The following is a 21,288-nucleotide window of genomic DNA, read 5'->3' on the forward strand; positions in this document are numbered from 1 at the left end:
TTTAATGAATTTATTTCTTTTATTAATTCTAATTTGTTTTACTTTTTTTTTGAAATTTTATTTTTAAAATTTTCAGTGACGATGATCTGAGAGCCGATAGCATCGAATTTAAGAACAACTTAGATACTAGTATTTTTCTTTTTGGAATTGATCTATTTCATATAATTTTTTTTTACAACCAGTAAAAACATTAAAACATTATTTGTTAAAAAAAATTCTACATAAAAATCAATTCTCCAAATATTTTTCTTAGAATTTTTGAATAATATACTTTAAAAGAGTATCTCTTGCTGCTATTCTTTTTCCTTTTTAAAAAATAAATTGTAGGCGAAGAGATTTTTTTTTTTCTCGATAAATGTAATGCATTTTCTGATTTTTATATTGTATTTATTATTATGAAGGAATCTTCGTTTTATAATTAATGTTACTTTCAATAGAGAATATGTACAATAGCAATCAATCAGTATAAATATGAAATTAATAAAAAATTAAAGAAATCAATGTATCAATAATACAATGTTTGCTATCAATATTTATAAACAAAATTAATTAAAATAAAAGTAAAAAGTATAAATATTCCATTTTCGAATGAACAATAAATCAAATAATTGAATAATAAAAATAATATAATCCAATAGATAGAAAAATGGTACTTGGTTTTCTTTCCTTTTAAAGGATGAATGTGTATTCTTCAAAATCCAAGCAAGAAAAGTGATAATTCTTTCAAAAAACAAGTTGAAGAATAGAATTCCATTTATATTTTAAAAAGTTAATCAAAAATGTTAAATAAATACATAATGATATTTATCTAATATTTATCCAAAACAAGAAAATTATATAGAACAGCAATTATTTTCCGCTCATTTGCGATATAATAAGATTTCCATATCCTGAAAAACAAATTTATAATCTATTTCAAAATTAAAATAAATATAAACATGATATAGATTACATAGTAGAAAATAACTGTATTAGGTCGCAAGATAATAACATTCCAGAATTCATCAGCGCATTCTTATATGCGCATTCTTATATTCTTATATATGGACGACGACCCTTACCCCTTTATTCAACATTGTTATGATCAAGTTGCGTCTGATAATATTCTCAAGTCAATAAATTAACTTTTAAGTAAATGATTGGAAAATAACTAAACATAAAAGATATGAAATATAAGACAAATATTACAAATTATTTCATAATTATTGATATATTCGTATGAACAATTTTCGAAAAAATAAGATAAAAAATATAAAAATAATTAAGATAAAACACAATGTGATCTTGGCGTTCCATTGGCTTATTATTCTGGTTCAATTACATTATAAGACAAAAAGTTTAGAGTTTCAAATAAATAATAATACATGTATTTTTCACCAATGATAGTCATAAAGAGAATCAAAAAAATCTATCGTCGATTCTTATTAAACATATCAAAGAAAGAAATATTTTAAAATTCTGTCGCTTACACAGAAATTGATGATATCTAAAATTTATTTTGATTTATATTTAAATTTTAAGTTGAAAAAAGATATATATCGGCATATTCAAAAATAATTTAAAAGTTGAATAGACAAAAAAAATAAAAAAAAAGTTTAATATCTGTAATTCAAAATTATGTTCAAGCGTTGAAAAAACATATACTGTTAAAACAAAAAAAAAATAAATTTTATGTTGTCCTTTTTGAAGTAAATGAATATGCATATCATTAACAATTCTTTGAATACAAATATTCTTTGAATATATGAAAAAATTTTTTGATAAATTAAAAATAAAAAATCGGTATACAAAATAAGTTTTCTTTGAGTAGAGCGGATAGTAGTATAAATTGTATAGATGATTATTTCATAGACATAGTAGTTCCTTATATTGCATATCCTTTTATCGCATATTTTTATCGATATATTGTATATTGCATATATTAAAAACGAATAAGATATCATTTATAAATTTTTATATGATAGGATTTTTAGGGTATGAAAAAATAAATTCTCAAATTTAATAAAAATAAAATTTATTAACAATTTATGCAATCTAACGGCACTACGATATTTATATAAATACTGTAAACAGACACTAGTATTCTAGACACATTGATTCTTACATTAAAATACTTGTAGGTACATGCATATAAATCTATGAACTTCATAACATTCATATTAATAACTATAATACTATTAAATATATTATCGAAATAAACAATAGGTTTCATTCGTAATTACGCTTATAATATATTTATCAATGCCTCGTTTGTGGCCCTTCTTCTAATTTTCGCCAAACAACCTATATAAAGATAAAAAAAATATATTATTAATGTAGTTGATTAAAAATTTTTCTTATAAGATTTTATAACTTACATTGCACATTTCTCTGACCAAAGCTTTTTCTCCATCGTGGCCGCCTTCTCTTTCAAGTTGTTCTCTAACTTCAAGAACCTGAAGAGCTCGTACCACTGCTTCTGGCCGACTTCCCATGTGAGGATTTTCACTTAGACTGTTCTGATTTTCCCAGATTTCACCAGATGGTATCTCCCATCCTTGCGCTCGTGCTTGTAAAACACTCTTATCTTCTTCGAGCTGTTTTACTCGCTGTTCTAAACTTCTTACATATTGCATGGTTTGGTCTATAATGCAAATTTAAAAATCTGATCGAAAATATTCACATAAAAATATATAATATATGTATTTTAAAAATACCGGAAGTGATAAATGCAATAAACTGTACCATTAAAGGTAGATGTATGCCTTGGTCTTGGAGGTGCTGTTTCTTCAGCATTAGTACTTGAACTTGAACCATCTCCATCATCTCTTTGACCACCTCCTCTCTCTTCATCCAAATAAAGGCAAAGTTCCTTTAATTCTAAATTATCTTTGATCAATTCTTGCTGTTTATTATCTAATTGACGCAATTTATTTTGATAAGCGGATACTTCTTGACGCATTACGCTCGCTGTATATCTTCCAAATCTTTGCCATTCCCTCGCTAATTTTCGACCTTTTTGACGATCATCGTCCAAAAAGCAACAAAGATCTCGTAGCTCTTGATTATCATCACTTAATCTTTGGTTTGCCTCCTTTAATGCTCGAAGCTCGTTAAGCTAGAATACGAAATTTGTAAATAATCGTCATTTTTATGCTATTTTTATCATAAATTAAAAATTCTATCATAAATTAAGATACATAAGAAAAAAAATAAATTTTACAAAATTTTTAATTTTTATTATAATAAATATATGTATTTATTTTCGACTGATAATTTTTCAGTGAAAAGAATCCGATCGTAGTAGCAATCATTCGCGATTGGACTCACATGTGCGTGACTGGTTGAAATTACGATGGTGGACTCAACTCGTGTGACCTAAAAGTGCCTCAAAAACTTCCGTGTGACGTGCTTAAAATCCATGATCACATATTTTTCGTAAAATTAAGTAATAAAACAGATGTATCATAGTATCAGTAGAAAAGAAAAGACTACAATTAGTTTTACGATTATTCTTATTCTTTCTTTCATTTATTCTTTCTCTCATCAATGTATAAATAGAACTTTTACTTATATCGCATTATTTAAAATAATTTACTTCATTAAAAAACAGGTGAGAAAACAGGTAAGAAACCAGTAAAACTCACCAAATTTTGTATCTGTCTATTCTGCTCGGCGGCGAGCCTTGCGATATCGTTTTCGGTCTTGCGAACAAATTTGAGCATCTCCACAGGTCCCAGCCTAAGAAACTCGTCGTCGGTGATCCTTTGTCTGAGAGGCGGTGTTTGTGCAGTGTTTACCGTAGGATACTGACCGTTAGGTGGCAGGTACTGACCTTGGCCGACCTTGGCTTGAAGATAACTATGAGGTTGCGTTTTCGAAACTGACGCAGTCAAAGTGCTTCCGCTTTGAGGATGATGTCGATGTTCTATCCTCGGTGAATATTTGCTTTGTGCATCCTTCTGTTGCGGCACAGGTCGTGATGATTGCACAGTTTGATGGTGATTCAAAGTTGTGATAGGACCCTGACCGGCTGTAGACACTGAGGTTGGCACGGAAGGGCCTGTACCAAAGTAAGGATGATTCTTGAGGATACCACTGGTTGGTTGTGGTGGTGGCTGATATCGCGGTGGCACTTGCTCCACTGTCGACTTGATCACGTGCGAAGGATGCTGCTGCTGCGGCTGGGACTTACTCTTATTAGACATTGCGGCTAATTTAGCTCCAGGCTGCGCTGCGTCCCATTTCAGAAAGTCTACAGTAACTTCTTTATACCGATCTGCCTTATTCGACCCGGTAAAATCTAGGTCACTGTACGGTCTCTCCTTCTCTCTTTTTCTTGCTCTCTTGATCTCTCCCTCTCTCTCTCTTTTTCTCAAGATTGGATTTACTACTTAAGAGGTGGCCCACGCGGTATTATATGCCTTACCTCCACAAGTCTTACCTTGTCATCCATCAAACTTTCTGTTTTCTCTTTTTCAAACTTTTTGTTTCCTCTCTTTCTTTCTTTCTTTTGATTCTCTTCTTTTTCTTATGATCTTTATTTACTATTTGATTTATTTAAAATATTACTTACTTTTTCTTTTACCTAAAATTTATCATCTCCGTTTTTTGCTTATGGCGTCTTACATTAATTCAGTTCAATATCTTTTCACCTTAAAAAATTATAATTCACAAATATTCAAATAATCAAATAGACTTTTTATTATCGAATTCTTTAAACATATTGAATAAATTCCATATTCATAATCGCAAATAACCTTGCTTTCATCACAGTTTTAAAGAATCGACGTTCTCGCTTCACACAATAATTCTAGATAATCTTGTGATATATTCATATTCCAACTGCTAATAACCGGATTAAAACACAAACACATAGTTCTGTAAAAGAATAAAAATATGACTTCTAAATCTTCATCTATAAACACTTAGTTTCGTTACAAAATTCTGGGATAGTACAACGATATTACACTCCCAAGAGTAATGCACTTAACCGGGCCCTGTTTTTCTTGATGCGGGGCCGCCGCATTTCACGAGGCACAGTGCCGTAACATCGAGTGGGGAATTTCAGTGAAATCGTTCATAACTACGGCAGATTAATAGATATAAACTTTATTGTCAAATCTTAACTGATTTAGTTTATTACATATTAATGTTTTTACTTAGTAGTTTCAAAAAAAAAAGAAATAATTTAATTAATCTTATTTTTTTAATTGTATATATTATTGTTTATGCTAATTGTCAATTATCTAAAGAATATCTGTATTAAATTACATAATCTCATTGAATATTTCTTATATATAATAACATTTTATTTACTGATACGATAAATCAACGGTCTTAATTAATAATTATTCAAAAATCATCCACTAAAACTATAAATTATAATTGAAGAAACAATTGTAAATACTAGGGCTTTAAGGTTCACGCGCGGGAACTTGAAGGTAACTGCTGATTGGTCCAACTTCTTTAAAGAGGGGACTTAACAGTATGTTTTACTCGTAGGAAGTATAGAAAGGAATAGTATTTTAAAGTATAAGAGGTTCAATAGATGTTTCTCGAAGTTTCGATTCATCCCTTCAAAAAAATGAAATCCGTCATCTATGAAAAAAAATATATGTATATACAAAATATTTTTTTATCATTAAATTGTTAATATAATAAAATATTTAGTACTATATACATAAAATATTTTAATATTTTAATGTAAAATATTTTACATAAAGTTGTCTAATTAATTTTCTCTTTCTTATTATTGTAAATTATTTTAAATAATAAACAATATATATATATCAAATGTATTAAATATAAATAAAATTACAATTATAAATAATTTTTATTTAAGTAACAACAATTTTTAATATTTTTATTATTATTAAAAATTTAACATAAATAATTGTGTACATTGTACATAGTGCATTTTAGTATATATAATGTATATTAATGATAAAATTATTGTATATGAATAAATTTGAGAATAAAATTCTTGAAAGTTATTTTCAAAATTGTATATGTAATAAAATGTATATAATTACTTTATATTATTACTTGCAAATGTTATTAGTATTATTACTTGCAAATGTTTCATTGAAATGACTTTCTAACGGTAATTTTCACTATTCGATAATAATATGGTGTCTATTTGTGAAAACAACTCTTGAGAGTTTTACTTTCAAATCATATTCGCATCTTAAATTTATTTAAAGTTTAATACGTATATATTATATGAATCTGTATATTCATATTTCTGATATATTTTTATTTATATTCACAAATAATTAAAATTAATTATTAATATTTGTTAGAGATTCATGGGAGAATTCATATGATCTATTAACATTTCTATTATATTATATTTGATTATATAAATATTATATAATTTAATTATATAACATAAATTACACAAATAAACAAATAATATAAATTAAAATCAAAATTAAAATTTTTAATCATCATTAAATTTATATATTTTACTTCTTTTATTATTAAAAAAATCATTAAAAAATATAAATATGTTACGCTATTATTCCATCATTATACTTAAAATTTTATGTCAATTATTATTTTATTAATTATTAATTTCAAATATCTATATCTATATCTAATTTAATATCTATATTTAAACAATAAAATTAACAAAATACAAAATGAGTTATATTAATATTCAAATAGTGTCTTAATTAGTAAATCTAAATTTACGTACAAAAATTTGTTATTTAAATATTTTGTTATTTATGATATAAAAATGTGAACCATTTATTGTATTTATATATAAAAAAAACATTTTCTTTACTTATTTGATATGATTGTCGATTTTAATCGACAAATACCAATCGATCGCTGATTTTAATCAGCAACTGTCGAATGAATTAACCGATCGTCGAATACACATATGCGATCATGATTGAAGAGGTTAACAATGATATTTTTTTGTGCAATAGATTTTTAAACGGAAAAATTTTATTATTAAATAATTTTAAATATATATAATAATTTTAAATATGCTGAAATATTTAAATAAGTTTATAAACAAAAAGAACAATTTTATGTTAATTTTTTACATATTATGCAAAATATTCTTTCCTTTGAAATATATTGTACATATATATATATATATATAATAAATGTTTTAAAAAAATTATTATATATCATATATACTTATATAAAAAAACAGTTCATATTTTTATATTATAAATGAAATAAAATTTAAATAATCTTTTCATATATAAAGAAAATTTTTTTCATATATAAATTCAATAATATATATAATATATAGCAACATATAATTTTTTTATTAATATGATAACTTATTTATTTATATCTATAAAAAATTAATTATATAATTTTAATTTTATCATCAAAAGTTAAACTCAATTTAGAATTAAATAAATATAAATGTAAAAATATATGCGAATATCACTTATTTAAAAACCCATTGTTAATCAACAAATCGACATTCCGTGACCTATTTTTTCTTACACGTGCCCAAAGTCTACCTGAAAAATAAATAACTGATAAAATTGAAATTTATGTAAAATAAAAGTAGTTTAAAACGGTTCCAATTCCGTTCGGTTCAAATTGTAAATTTCTTTTGCCTAATTATTTTTTCATTGTGAAATTTGTTAGTTTAAATTATCATATTAAAAATTATAGTAAATTATTACTGTAATTTAATTTAATTTTTGTAATTTATATAAAATTTGTAATTTATACAAATTTTCAAGTGAGTCTTTTTTTATTTAAATTGGATATATAATTTTTTTTTTATAAAATTCATTTTTATTGATTTTAATTACTGTATAAAGTTAAAATATTAGCTCACACTTTATATATCATATTAATTATGATATAATATGCTAAATCTATGATAAAGAAATTATTTATAAAAATATCAGTATTTGATTTGCCCATATAATAGATTTGTATATATATATATTTTACTATATTATATATATATATAAATTTATTTTAATTTATAAATTAAGTTTAAATTGACAAATATCAAAATGAAATTTACGGATAATATTTTTTAAATATTAATTTAATATCTTATATTATAATTTGATATTAACGCTGATAAGATATCTGTATTGTGTAACTTAAATTATCATATAATGTACTCAGTTTTTTATCATGTTTATTTTAGTTAAATATAAAATCTTTTAGCGATTGGGAAATAAGGTTAATTGCTTACGTATCATATATATGTAAAATATAATGGTAATTTCATTTTTATTAAAATAATTTTGATATATATATGTTATGTATATAGTTATTGTTATGATAAAGTTTCTTTTTAATTAATATAAATTACATATATCTATGTACATTATTTTTGAATGTGTGTGGCAAAGGTAAAAATTATTTCTGTTAAATATTTACTATGTAGTATAGATTTTTAATGTCAAATAAATGCAGTTATTTTAAATCATTTATATATTTAATTTATAAAGCGATAAAATATTAAAAAATGATTAGTATTCAGTATTATTCAACATTATTATTTTTACCTGATAGTGTATTAATATCATTTTGTCTATGTATATATCACTGGTAGTTCCCTTTTAATATAGTAAGAGCACAATAATTGTAGAATATTGTATTAAAAATAACAAAAAAGCAGAGTGAAATAATGACAAACAAATCTTGGAATGTATTGGTGACGGGAGGTGCTGGGTACATTGGTTCTCATACAGTATTGGAATTATTACAAGCAGATTTTGAGGTGGTGGTAATAGACAACCTTACTAATGCTTATAAAGGTAAGAAATAACGAATCAGTTAAAAAAATAATGAATATAATATAATAATATAATAATATTCCTTATAATATTATTTTTAAAAATAACAACTCATGTGTATTCTAATAAAAGTAATAATGATTTTAAAAAAATATTAATTAATTAATATAGTTGATCAATAATAATTTAATGGATTAGTAATTTTATGAACATATATAAAACACATAATATTGATAGTTATAGTACTTAATTGTATATTATATAGTAATATATATATATATATCAAAATATATGAAAATAAATATTTTTTTTTAATTGAATTGAAGATAAATAATAATTATATTATATTTGTATGCAGGAAATGATGATATAAAACCAGAATGTTTATTACGAGTAGAAAAATTAACAAATAGAAAAATTATATTTATTCAATGTGATGTAACAAATTTGGATGAATTACAAAAAATATTTGAAAAGGTATAATAATGAATATTATTAAGAATAAATATACTATAATTAAAATGATTAAAATAATTTTATTTCAGTACAAGTTTCATTCTGTTATACATTTTGCTGCTTTAAAAGCTGTGGGTGAATCTTGTGAAAAACCCTTAGAATATTATAAAACAAATGTTTGTGGAACATTGAATTTATTAAAAGTTATGAAAGAATTCAATGTGAAATGTTTTATTTATTCAAGTAGTGCCACAGTTTATGGCATTCCAGAAAAACTACCATTAGTTGAAGATATGAAAACTGGTAATTGTACCAATCCTTATGGAAAAACAAAATATATGGTTGAAGAAATTTTGAAAGATTTGTGCATTTCAGATAAGGTGATTTTGGTTTTCATTGTCTTACATATTATTAATAAAATATTTATTGTAATATGTAAGGAAATAATGATTTATTATATCTTTAAAATATTTTAATCAAATTGAAACTCATTTTAGGCATGGTCTGTTATATCTTTGAGATATTTTAATCCAGTTGGAGCTCATTCTTCTGGATTAATTGGAGAAGATCCCAATGGAATACCAAATAATTTAATGCCATATATTGCTCAGGTATCTGTAGGAAAAAGAGAAATTTTATATGTTTATGGAAATGATTATGATACTCCTGATGGAACAGGTAAATAGAAAAGATATAAAAATATTTATGTGAAATCAATATATTGTATTAATTTATGCTTATTGCTTAATTTATAGGCATACGAGATTATATTCACATTACGGATTTAGCTGTGGGCCATGTAAAAGCAATGATTTATCAAAAAATTCGTAATTTTACAGGATTTAAAGTGTTTAATTTAGGTACTGGAAAAGGATATTCAGTACTAGAAGTTATACGAGCATTTGAAAAAGCATCAGGACGAAATATACCATATAAGATAATTGAACGCAGACCAGGTGATATCTCTGTAAGTTATGCAGATGCTAGTTTAGCTAATAAAGAACTAGATTGGCAAGCTACTAAAAATATAGACAATATGTGTAAGTTACTATTTCAATAATATATGAAGAATTGTAATTGTTATAGGAATTAATAATTTAGAATTAATTATTTTAATATATTTATTATAGGTTTAGATACATGGAGATGGCAACAAAATAATCCAAATGGATATAAATCTTCATAATAAATATTGAAATATTTCTTATAAGAAAATGTAAAATATTTCAAGCAGAACATTTTATTTATATATTCAATTATTTTAAACATAAAGCCATGGTGGTGTCTGGTTACCAAAGTTTAAACCAAAGCCCAAACTAAATACTTATTTTATATTTAAAATTAATTATAAATATGTTTATTTTAAAAAAAATTTACATTTATATTTAATAGTCACAATTAATGAGTCATTATCTTTTTAAATAATAATTTATATACTAAATTATTGTGCCATAAAATGAATATGTTCCTATAATTGTAAAAAAGAATGATTTACATATTAATAAAATAATATTAAAATATTGAAATATTTTGAATTTTTGAATATTTCAGCATATAAATTTTACAAAGCAAGTAAAGAAAGAAAATAAAAGAAAAAAGATAGAAATAGAATAAAAATTTTTGAATCAGCACTGTCTTTAAAGTGCTATAGATTAAGCTAATATAATAAGAGAATTAAATCATAAAAGAATAGAAAAAGCATAACAATTGATCGCCATCTCAAATATATCTTTTCAAAGATATAATAAAATAAAGCATTTAAGAAAAATAGTCAATTCTTATTCTATCTTTGTCTTTTTTATATTATTAGCTTTTCTTATTTATATGATGTTTTATTTATGGCACACTGAAGATGGCGCTGATTGCACAATTTTTACCTTATCTTTATCTTTTCTCCATTATTTCTTTTCTTTATCTATATTTATTTATCTTTATTTATTTATTTTAAACAAATATGCACATACAAGATAATTCTGATTAACTGTGATTTTAAGTATTTATAAAAACATTTTATTGGCAATCAGCAAATACAATTACTGTATTATCGGCAAAATATTTCGTTCAAAAAATAATAGATAGCGTAATAAAACAACTAATTTTCCATAATTTTGACATTTGTCCTGAATTATGTGTCTGTGAGACAAGAAAGATTATATATACTACATAATTTCTTGTTAAATAGATAATTATTTACTGTGACAATGACATCTGTCAAAGATCCATTAAGAGAAGACATTGAAAGTGAACCACCACCTTTTTTGGAAAATTCAGCAGATCATAATTTAAGATGTGAATCGCCAAAACGTGGAACTACTCTTTCGACAAGTACAAGTAGCTTCGAAGCATTGGATCCTCATGATCCGAATCTTAGTCGTTTAGCTAATACGATGTTTCAAAAAACTGGAGAATATTTACAAGAAGAACTTACTGCTACTCATGCCGATTATCGTTTATTAGAACGATTAAATAAAGAAACTATTGCGAAGTATACAGAATTAAAAACAATATCATCTAGTGTAGCCCAATCTTTGGATTCTTTAAACGAAAAATATAAAAAGTTACAACCAATTTTAGATAATATCAATGAAATTGACGATAGTGTAACTAAACTAGAACAAGCTGCATATAAATTAGCAGCATATTCAAAACGATTAGAAGCAAAATTTAAGGATATTGAAAAAGATACAAAAAGTAAATAAAATTGTAATCTATTAAGAAATATATAATTAAGTTAAATATTGTATCATTTAATTATTTAAATAAGAAATGTACATTAATGAAATTAAAATTACATTTTCTGTTATAAAAAAGGTAAGAAATAAAAACATTCATTAATTTTAATTTATATAATTAATTATATTAGAATACAGTCTCACACAGATACACACACATTTTTTTATAAAGATTCTATAAAAATGTGTCGTGTGTTTTTTTTTTCTTACACTATATCACATAATATTTCTATATACTACATATTATATTTTATTTATAAATGTATGTTAATTATTTTCTACATGGAAAATATGAAACATGATTAAAGTTGCCAGAAAATAATAAATAAGAAGTAAAATTTGTAATTTGAATAGAAATCAAAAATAAATATTCTTATATATAATAAAAAATATAACTATAATGTATTAATATAGACACCATTTCAAAAATAACAATCTCCTTGTTATATAATCTATTGATTAAATCCTATATTAATTGTACATGATGCAATTTTTTTTGTTTATAGTTATGTATCAGACAGTCATGAATATACAATTCATATTACATCAGTATATCATTTTCTAATATAAATTTTGTTTAAATATAATAATTTGTTATATTATTGGATATATAGTTAATCAAATAGCACATGCAATAAATTTAGATCACATTGATTAATTGAAATTTCTCTATTATTATATATATATATATTTTTTAAGCATTTATCAGATATATATTTTTAAATTTGTTTATAAATAAATCATTTAAACAATTTAGATAATTTATTGTTAAAATAATATTAAACTATATTGCAAAATACAAAATGCGAATTATGAATTATTTTTTGATATATGTCACAATATAATTGAATTTTTTATGTTAAAATTATGATAAATAATTTTATTATACTGACTGCTCAAAACCGATTGCTTATTAATATCATTCGTGACATTTAACAATCTAAAAAATTTCCAGCCATCAATAATTCTAATGCAATTTCTGGTGCTATAGGAAATTCTGGTATTTCTGTGCTGCTATTTGTATAGCGTACTTTGTAGGTAAAATACATGCAAACCTTTTGTAATACATGAGATCTGTAAATAAAAAATATAAATAATTCTTTATTTCTTTATTTTTTATAAATATAATAATTTTATTGAAATTGAAATAAAAAAAAAGACTTACGGAATTTCTCGAAAATTAACTTCATTAGCTTCATTTTCTGCAAACTGACCAGGACCACTTAACATTGCTTTTATTGTTCCACTAGTTAAAGCATGTTCACGTTTAACAATAAATTCATGTCCATCACTGCTAACAAGTTTTACATACATTGCATTTGGTCCTTCACAACCTCCGTATATAATTCCACTTTCCTGCTAAAAATTTATCCCAAAACTTATACATTATATTGTATTATGTTAATTATTATATGTTGAGTTAATATTTTAACTACCATACAACTATCCTACTGTTAGTAATGAAAGACAAGGAATATAAAAAACAGAAAAAGATCATTAAGCAGCAAAATTTTAATTTGCAGAAATAGGTACCGCATGCAGATCAATAGACGAAGTGCCTTCTTCTTCTTCTGCTTTATCGATATTTTCGTCCTCATTGGGCTTGATCCAAAGAAAAATTAGCATTAATCAACAAACTGTTTACTATAATTTTCCTGTTTTCCAATTAGAAGAATTAATAAAATTGCAGTTATGATAGCAGCCCAATTGTAACAGCACATATATTTCTTCAAATACACTTCACATATCCCAACTGTTATAAAAAAATATAGCATGCATGATATTTTAAACAAAACATACCTTATCAGCTTGGGTGTTCACATCATTTGACATGTTTGTGTCCTATAGGATACTTATATTTCTAAAAAGAATAGCATCATTAAATGACACTAAATCATTAATTATAATAACATATAAGAAATATAATATATACTTCAAAACATTTTAAATCAACATTTTTAAATCAATATTTTCAATAATAATTGAAGAGATTAGTTTTCATTAAACTATCATTATATCTTGTTGATATGTCTCTTAATTTGGATTATTTAAGGTTGATTTTTGTTCCATTATTTATTCAGATAAAAAATTTCTTTTGCACGTTAAATAATAATATTTCATAACGAGTCCAATATTAATATGCATTAATACAATTAATGAATAGTGGAAAGTAAATATATTATCAAAATGTATTATTAAAAAAGTAGTACTAGAAAATAATCGAACATAAAATAGAAAACAAGCAATATAAATTATATTCAAAACATAATTTACGTTTATAATTTTACCTTTTTTTATGAAAATAATTATAACTTTATTTTGCTTCAGATCAATATCGTACATACCTCAACGAAAAAGAAAATTGTATAAATTCAGACTTTTTGATCACAATAAAGTTTCTTAATAAGCGCAATGGCAATTAATATGGCTGCTAGTGATATTGTATAGTTCTCGATAAATCGAAACTACTTCTCCATCTTCAGTTTAATTTATTCTACGATTGGACAAAGATTGGCGGGTAAAAAAGTTTATCTAAAAAAATTTAATATAACTTTTTATTTTTATATTATACTTATATATGAAATATATATCGTAATTAATAATTTAAATGAAAAGATTTATCTTTCTGTAATTTATAATTTTACTTTATCGTGTAATCTTTTCAAATTTCATATAATGGAAACTGCAAAGACTAGGTGACAACAAAATATTTTCATAAAATTTCATGTGCAAATAAATATTGAATAAATATATTTAATATATTTATGGTATATATATTTGATATATTTTAACTTTTACTTTTATAGCTATTCGAGAACAACAGAAGAAATACATAAAAGTTTAGAATTAGCTGTTATTAAGGAATCTGATTTGCAAAATGTAACGCAAATTTTATATTCTGCACAAGAACATGATATAGAAAAACATATAAAATTATTAGAACTTGATGAACATTTAATAGAGGCAATAAATAAAGGAGACAGGTATATATCTTCATTTAATTTTATCAATTTTTTAATAATGATTTAATATTATTTGCAACATTTCAGTTTAACATTTCAGGGTAATAAGAAAGATTTTGCAGTATTATGTACAAGAAATCGAACATATGATATTAGAGAAGCAGGAACATCTAATTCTTGTTTATTAGTACCAAAATTAAATTTATTTGAACAAATAAAAGTAAATACAGACAGAATAATAAAATATTATAATATTTGTGGAATTTTTCATACATACTATGAGGTAAAAAAATTTTAAAATAATATTTATAAAATTATTTATGAATAAAATATTATTTGTGTTTAAAATACTTTAGACAAAAGAATGTAAGCCTAAATGGGAAAAATTACTTAATATACTTGAGCCCACATCTTTTAAAGGAATGGAATATGAATCATCAATATGTCATGAACTTTTATATAATTGGCACAGATTACAAAATGAAATACAAGCCAGTGAAGATGAACTAATTCAAGCCTTAAATGATTATTTAATAGTTAATATTGATGGTATTATATTTTCTTATAAAATTAATATAATTGACATCAAATAATAATATAGTAATTAACATATATTAATATTTTAAATAATCATATTATTTTCTATTTTTTGATTTTAAGGTTACTTTCGTCTAATATCATTTGAATTTGAAGTTCGAAGTTTAACACTTATGTTAGATATTTTGGAAGAAAATAGTTGGGCATTAAATGAAGTAGATAAAGAATTTACATATGAATCTTTGAAAGAATTTATTTTTAAATCAATTTTTGAGGCTGTATTTGCAAGATATACACAAGTAAGTGAGAAGTCAAAAAAGGATGGAACATCATTATATAGGTAAACATAATTTTATGCATATATTAATAAAAATTATTAATTTATTATAAGTTATAATGTTATAAGGTACGATGAGGAAAAATGTTGTAAGACTTTGGCAAAAGTACTCCTTGCTGTTTCTCCAATAACTGAATATAAACAATTTATGAAATCATGGCATATTGGTACACCAGAAAGTAAATTGAAAGTTATATAAAAAAATTTATAGTTAATATTTATATGTAAAATATGTTTATATTATATTTATTTGTACATAGAAATAGAACCAAAAGAAGAATATTTAAAAGGAATTGCTCTTATCAAATGGAATAACTCAACAATGACAAGAGAAGTGGTATCATTCACAGAAGCTAATTTGCCAATAGATATTAATGAAAGATTTAATGAACTTTTTAAAGCAAAAAATAAATGGACAGTTCAAGAAATAACACCTTATATAATGTAAGTAAAAATTGTATTTATAAAATATTAAGTTCTGTTCTCATTTCATAAATTATTTTTTTTTTTTAGAAATTTAACAACAAACAAAATGAATGTTAATGCTCTTCTAACTAAATATGCTAGATGTTCAATTATTAATGGTATTAAATATTATAGTTCAAAATATGGTAAATAATTAAGTAAAAATCATTTTAATGATACAATATCATAATTCAAACTTCTAACTTTTTTCTCTCCAAGAGTCTGGTTTTCAGTTAACCAGGCTATCTCCTTTATATTTATATTTATATTTATATCTTTTATATTTTTTTCTGAAGAGCCATTATTTCTATTGTTCCATTGTTGAATATTACTTTTAGTTTTAATTAGTTGATTTTTGCAAAAGTAAACTAGATATTATTAAATTATAATCAGTGAAATTAAATAATGAAATATAATTATAAGTGATGAAGAATACTTTGTTAATAATATAATAGGAGATTTTTTTAAAATATAAAAAGAACAGTTTTTCGCAGAAAAGCAGAGAAAAAGAGTTATAATTGGTTCATGAGCTGTTAATTCGCCTTACACGTAATTAAATAAAATAAATAAACACTTATTGTCGAAATGATATAAAAAAATATCAATATCATGCTACGATTACTAATTAAATGGACACATTTTTATTAAAATATATACAATAATGTAAATATATTGATGCTGACTTGTCGTTGTTGATATTGTGCTATTATGTGGCAATCTTAAAAGTATTCATAATGCTGAAATTATCTTACTATTTATTATTTTGTCTGTAGTAATAATACATAGTTACATTTACACAATTTTATAAATATTTTTTAAATATTGTGTCTTAATTTTTATTACTTAATTAATAACAGTAATTCAATGATGCTAGAATATTTTCATTTCAGTAGTTATTTTATCCTTTTTCTTAAAAAAAAAAATTACAACTATCTTTATATATACTAACAATTATAAATAGTTTATATATTTATTATTTTGTTATACAAATTACGAAATCTTGTATGATTGTGGAAGATATTTAGCTATAAAAAAACTAAAATAAATTAAGCTTTTATTATTTTTAAATTGATTTTGTGTGTATATGTGTGCGCGCGCGCATGTGTATGTATATATACAAATAATTGAGTAAGTTTATTGAATGATAATTGAAAAATTTATAACATATAATCAGTTCACTAATAAAATTTGTCACATATACAATTTTTTAAATTATCCAACATTATCCAACATTAAAAACAAAAGTTTCTTTTTTAACAATATTTTAATTTTATTACATCATCATATATTGTAATATTCGTCATGGCATACTTAAAAACTATTATTATTGTGTGTAAAGAACAATTATAAAACAAAACATATATTTTATATAGTATTACAATATTGAAGATGATATAAACATGCATCATGAAAGATATAGGATTGAAAACTTTTAAATATTTCAATAGAATTCTAATAAATAAGTGACTACAATTTGTGGAAAAAAAAATTGAATATAATAAAATATATGTGAAAAATATTTACTAGAAATAATACTTGTAACTCAATAATTAATATTATTATTAAATGATACAAATTTTGAATATTTATTTATATACAATAAAGTAAATCTAAAAAAAAAAATATCTTATATTTTCGATGCAATAGCAGTGTCGAATATTGTAATCGTAAATTACAAATTCCTGGGATGTTACATTAAAAATATTACTGTACATGTATAGTCAATAATAAAATTTGTTCATATTGTACATATAAATACGCCTTGGCACATTAGTATTCAAAACTATAGTTGTGTAAAGTAATGAGCAATATAAAAATCAGTCAAACATCATGGACAATAATTTTAATCCAATATGAAACTAAATTTCCTCCCAGGAATGTAAAAAAATAAATGTATAAAAATGGAATATTTAATTTATGGAATATTTAATAGATTTGTAAATGCACTGCCGTTATAAGCGCATTATGTTGACAAGTTATCAATACTATTCTTATGCAATGATGAAATTTGTATAAATATTTTATAGGAACTGACTTGCCGCTGAAGAATAATTCATTTTTTTATAAAACATTTTATATAAATTTCACAAATCGATATGAATTACAAAATAATTACCTAATAGAAATAACATTCAGTCCCATTTTTTACAATTATAATCACTCCTTTTAGCAGGAAATAGACTATTATAAATTATAAATTCGTAAAAATAATTTTGTAAAATTGTATCCTATATGAAATTAAATTTTTTGCATAAAATATTTTGAACTATTCATTTAAATATATATTTATAAATATCTATATTTATGTATATATATAGAATTATTCAACTACATACTGGGTGATACAATAAGACAATCTTTGAAGCGATAGATTATAGATTATATTATAATGATAATCTTTTTATAATTAATTTTTAATAATATTATGATATATGCAATAAAATTTAAATATTTTATTTCATATAAATGTTGCGTTTGATATCAATAAAAATTATTTATGTTTATAATTTTTTAGACTCAAGGCTATCTTTTGCATCACCCAATTCACACATGATTATTATATAATAACAAATTAATAATAATTCTAAAACTTTGGAGTGATTTCTTTTCAGTTGTGACTTATGTTTTTTCGTGATAATCCTAATCTATGTTATATTTAACGAATACTGCCTTATCTATAAGTACGTTTAGACAAAATTTATTAAATGTTAAAAAGAGCTATAAAGCATAAATATTAAATCTCTTGCTGCTGAGTTATGTGTGAGATGTAAATGGGTAACTTGTACGATGTAGACTATATACATATAATTATTACTTCGAAGTTTTCCTGAAATTAATAAATAAAAAATATAATTGAGTAATGAGTATGAGAAATTTCGTACAAATTTATGCAATAAATAATTTGATATTATTACTTATACCTTAATGCAAAGGCACCTCGTTGTTAGCTATCAGTTGTTGCATTTTCATTTGTTTTATTATTAGTTGTAAACACTGACTGTTGATTAATACCTGTTGTAACTGTTTGACTTGGATGAATAACAGGTCCAACTGTTTGGACTAAATTGCAGGTAACTGGTACCATTGGTGGCAAATTAACCGAATTATTCATGGGACTGATATTACAAGATAATGATGGTCTTTTTCTTTCTAAACTATTTGTTGTCATTTGTCTTCTTGTTGTTGAATTACGTTCAAGACTATTAGTAACGATATGATGCCTTCTTTCTAAACTAGAGCCGCTGCTGATATCAGTTTGACTACCCTAAGTAGAAAATTATATAAATTACATATATATAATATTATATAATTACAATTTTAAAAAAATAAAAAAATATTACAATAATTTTTGAATACAATTACATTATATAACAAATTTTATATATTATATAAAATTTATTTCGAGATATAAATTTACCTGCAATGAACGATCGACGGATTGACCCATTCTATGTAAAAGATCACCGCTTTGACTCTGTCTAAACGTAGTACCTTGACGTTCGCTCGATTGACTTCTCCTTAGAAATTGTTCTCCAGATTGACTGGAACGAATACGATTTTCTGACATCGATTCTTGTGAAGTATTAATATGATTTTGATTTTGGCAAATCTGATTATCTACATATGGATAACGAATACGTATCGAATCGATTACATCTAAAAGATTTTTCGCATCCATTGCTAAAATGTGAGCCGCTGAGAGCATCCCTCTGAAATTACATTAAATTTTTTTTGAAATTTATATGGCAATAAGCTAATATGCATTGAAAGAAGCACTTACTTTCGATATTCAGCATCTAATGTAGTAGCACTATATTTTTGAGCTTGTTTCATAGCTGTTACAAGTTCTGCCATATCCTTACTAAGAACTTTATGCGCCATTTCTACTTCTCGATGAGCAGATATAGGTAATATATCCATCAAAGCATCGACAGATGAAAGTAACGCTCTCAATTCGATACCCACTTTACGTACTAATTCTAAATATTGATCAGCCTTGCTTTGTTGAACACCTTGTTTGCAATATTATTAAAATGTTATTAAAATTATTCAAATTTAAAATTAAAGATAATAATATATACCTTGAGATAAAGACATTACTGCACGAACTACGCTAGTGGTACAATCATATACTTTATCGTTCGTCCTATCTAGATCGGCAGTTGGTGTAGGTTCCATTTTCTATAAAATAAACATTCTTTTTATAATTTTGTTCATGATTTCAAAAAATTATTCTTCTAATTAGAAAAATTACCTTTACAACGATTACTTTTTCGGTACTTTTATCAGATCCTATAGAACCAGTATTAGCGCCATGCTGTTCATGACTTGGTGATTGAGTAACCGAACGTGGAACTGGAGGACTCGCGCTTTCATCTCCACTCGTCGCAATGGATAGACGTTTCTAAATATCAAAATAAAGATTTTTAGAGAAAATATTAAACCAAATTATTCATTGTAAATAATGATGCAAGTAATTAATCGCACCTCTTCTCTTGCTAACCAACGACTATCTTCTTCCGATTGACGCTGCTGTTCTAAAAGTCGTTGTTCTAATAATTTTTGTTCATCGTCAATACCACTGCTGAAATTTTCTGTGATGCTATCGAATAACTGTGATTGTACGATCCTCTGAAAGAAAAAAATTCGTTTCAATTTTTATCGATTCGTTCGTAATCGTTATAATCATAATTCACTGTTTCAACGAGTTTAATAAACATATGTACATAATAAAATTAAAGAGATGCATAATTCTTGATGCAAAACCAATTTCAGAAAATAGTAGTGCAATTATAATTACATGCAGCTCAGATTGTTATAATGATAATATTATCTCCATTCATCATGCAAACAGATTAGCCTATCAAAACTGCAAAATAAAATTCATTTCAGTTATGAATAAAAAGTACCATCTAGTTATGAAAAAAAAGGGCCATTGTGTAAATTTAAACAAACTAATGTGTGATCACAACTGCATATACCAAAGCAATATTGTATATATACATGTATGTATCTATGTATGTATCTATGTATGTATCTATGTATGTATGTATATGTATGAATATATATATATATAT

The 21,288-nt window shown here is 23.9% G+C and overlaps 6 protein-coding genes across 14 annotated transcripts in view; 3 read left to right on the top strand and 3 right to left on the bottom strand.

The window, feature by feature from the left end:
• LOC102680563 (UDP-glucose 4-epimerase) overlaps positions 1-10,386 on the top strand; it is a 21,463-nt gene extending 11,077 nt beyond the window's left edge. The window contains exons 1-7 of one of the 5 annotated variants that reach the window (XM_031508614.1): positions 7,653-7,702; positions 8,595-8,741; positions 9,079-9,197; positions 9,266-9,556; positions 9,674-9,854; positions 9,932-10,216; positions 10,307-10,386. In XM_031508614.1, the coding sequence (XP_031364474.1) occupies positions 8,612-8,741; positions 9,079-9,197; positions 9,266-9,556; positions 9,674-9,854; positions 9,932-10,216; positions 10,307-10,362 (1,062 nt within the window). In that variant the 5' untranslated portion in view covers positions 7,653-7,702; positions 8,595-8,611 and the 3' untranslated portion in view covers positions 10,363-10,386. Of the gene's footprint in view, positions 1-7,652; positions 7,703-8,119; positions 8,200-8,314; positions 8,334-8,591; positions 8,742-9,078; positions 9,198-9,265; positions 9,557-9,673; positions 9,855-9,931; positions 10,217-10,306 lie in introns of those variants that run through there. The other 4 variants (XM_031508613.1, XM_006611683.2, XM_006611684.2 and 1 more) reach the window with 4 other exon arrangements.
• On the bottom strand, positions 1,997-5,037 carry LOC102680335 (coiled-coil domain-containing protein 85C). Of its 2 annotated transcripts, XM_006611682.2 has the most exons (5): positions 4,175-5,033; positions 3,627-4,042; positions 2,725-3,097; positions 2,358-2,623; positions 1,997-2,283 (listed from the first exon to the last, which is right to left on the bottom strand). In XM_006611682.2, exons 1-5 carry the CDS (start codon positions 4,185-4,187, stop codon positions 2,239-2,241), a joined length of 1,113 nt encoding a protein of 370 aa, XP_006611745.1. In that variant the 5' UTR covers positions 4,188-5,033; the 3' UTR covers positions 1,997-2,238. The 2 variants fall into 2 exon arrangements, with proteins under 2 accessions (XP_006611745.1, XP_006611744.1); XM_006611681.2 differs by having other exon boundaries at positions 3,627-5,037.
• A 723-nt stretch (positions 10,387-11,109) lies between the features above and the next one.
• LOC102681318 (biogenesis of lysosome-related organelles complex 1 subunit 2) lies at positions 11,110-12,309 on the top strand. The gene has a single exon (XM_006611690.2). The coding sequence runs from the start codon at positions 11,378-11,380 to the stop codon at positions 11,873-11,875; it is 498 nt and encodes a 165-aa protein (XP_006611753.1). The 5' UTR covers positions 11,110-11,377; the 3' UTR covers positions 11,876-12,309.
• On the bottom strand, positions 12,008-14,391 carry LOC102680931 (elongin-C). Of its 4 annotated transcripts, none has more exons than XM_006611687.2 (5): positions 14,254-14,391; positions 13,709-13,769; positions 13,442-13,510; positions 13,074-13,264; positions 12,008-12,982 (listed from the first exon to the last, which is right to left on the bottom strand). In XM_006611687.2, exons 2-5 carry the CDS (start codon positions 13,739-13,741, stop codon positions 12,841-12,843), a joined length of 435 nt encoding a protein of 144 aa, XP_006611750.1. In that variant the 5' UTR covers positions 13,742-13,769; positions 14,254-14,391; the 3' UTR covers positions 12,008-12,840. The 4 variants fall into 4 exon arrangements, with proteins under 4 accessions (XP_006611750.1, XP_006611749.1, XP_006611752.1 ...); XM_006611686.2 differs by having other exon boundaries at positions 13,074-13,267; XM_006611689.2 differs by lacking the exon at positions 13,442-13,510.
• Positions 14,392-14,395: 4 nt separating this feature from the next.
• LOC102680792 (sister chromatid cohesion protein DCC1) lies at positions 14,396-18,462 on the top strand. Its single transcript, XM_006611685.2, has 8 exons — positions 14,396-14,604; positions 14,716-14,892; positions 14,959-15,154; positions 15,228-15,420; positions 15,532-15,748; positions 15,815-15,924; positions 16,006-16,189; positions 16,259-18,462. The coding sequence occupies exons 1-8, from the start codon at positions 14,585-14,587 to the stop codon at positions 16,362-16,364; spliced, it is 1,203 nt and encodes a 400-aa protein (XP_006611748.1). The 5' UTR covers positions 14,396-14,584; the 3' UTR covers positions 16,365-18,462.
• Positions 18,463-19,024: 562 nt separating this feature from the next.
• Positions 19,025-21,288, bottom strand: part of LOC102674997 (focal adhesion kinase 1-like) — a 9,972-nt gene continuing 7,708 nt past the window's right edge. The window contains exons 11-17 of the mRNA XM_031508599.1: positions 20,699-20,869; positions 20,466-20,615; positions 20,293-20,392; positions 19,992-20,223; positions 19,629-19,920; positions 19,132-19,475; positions 19,025-19,037 (exon numbers count right to left, since the gene is read on the bottom strand). Of these exons, the coding sequence (XP_031364459.1) occupies positions 19,155-19,475; positions 19,629-19,920; positions 19,992-20,223; positions 20,293-20,392; positions 20,466-20,615; positions 20,699-20,869 (1,266 nt within the window). The 3' untranslated portion in view covers positions 19,025-19,037; positions 19,132-19,154. The remainder of the gene's footprint in view (positions 19,038-19,131; positions 19,476-19,628; positions 19,921-19,991; positions 20,224-20,292; positions 20,393-20,465; positions 20,616-20,698; positions 20,870-21,288) is intronic.

Source organism: Apis dorsata, unplaced genomic scaffold, assembly GCF_000469605.1.
Source record: "Apis dorsata unplaced genomic scaffold, Apis dorsata 1.3 scaffold_92, whole genome shotgun sequence".
In the NCBI taxonomy this organism is placed as follows: domain Eukaryota; kingdom Metazoa; phylum Arthropoda; class Insecta; order Hymenoptera; family Apidae; genus Apis; species Apis dorsata.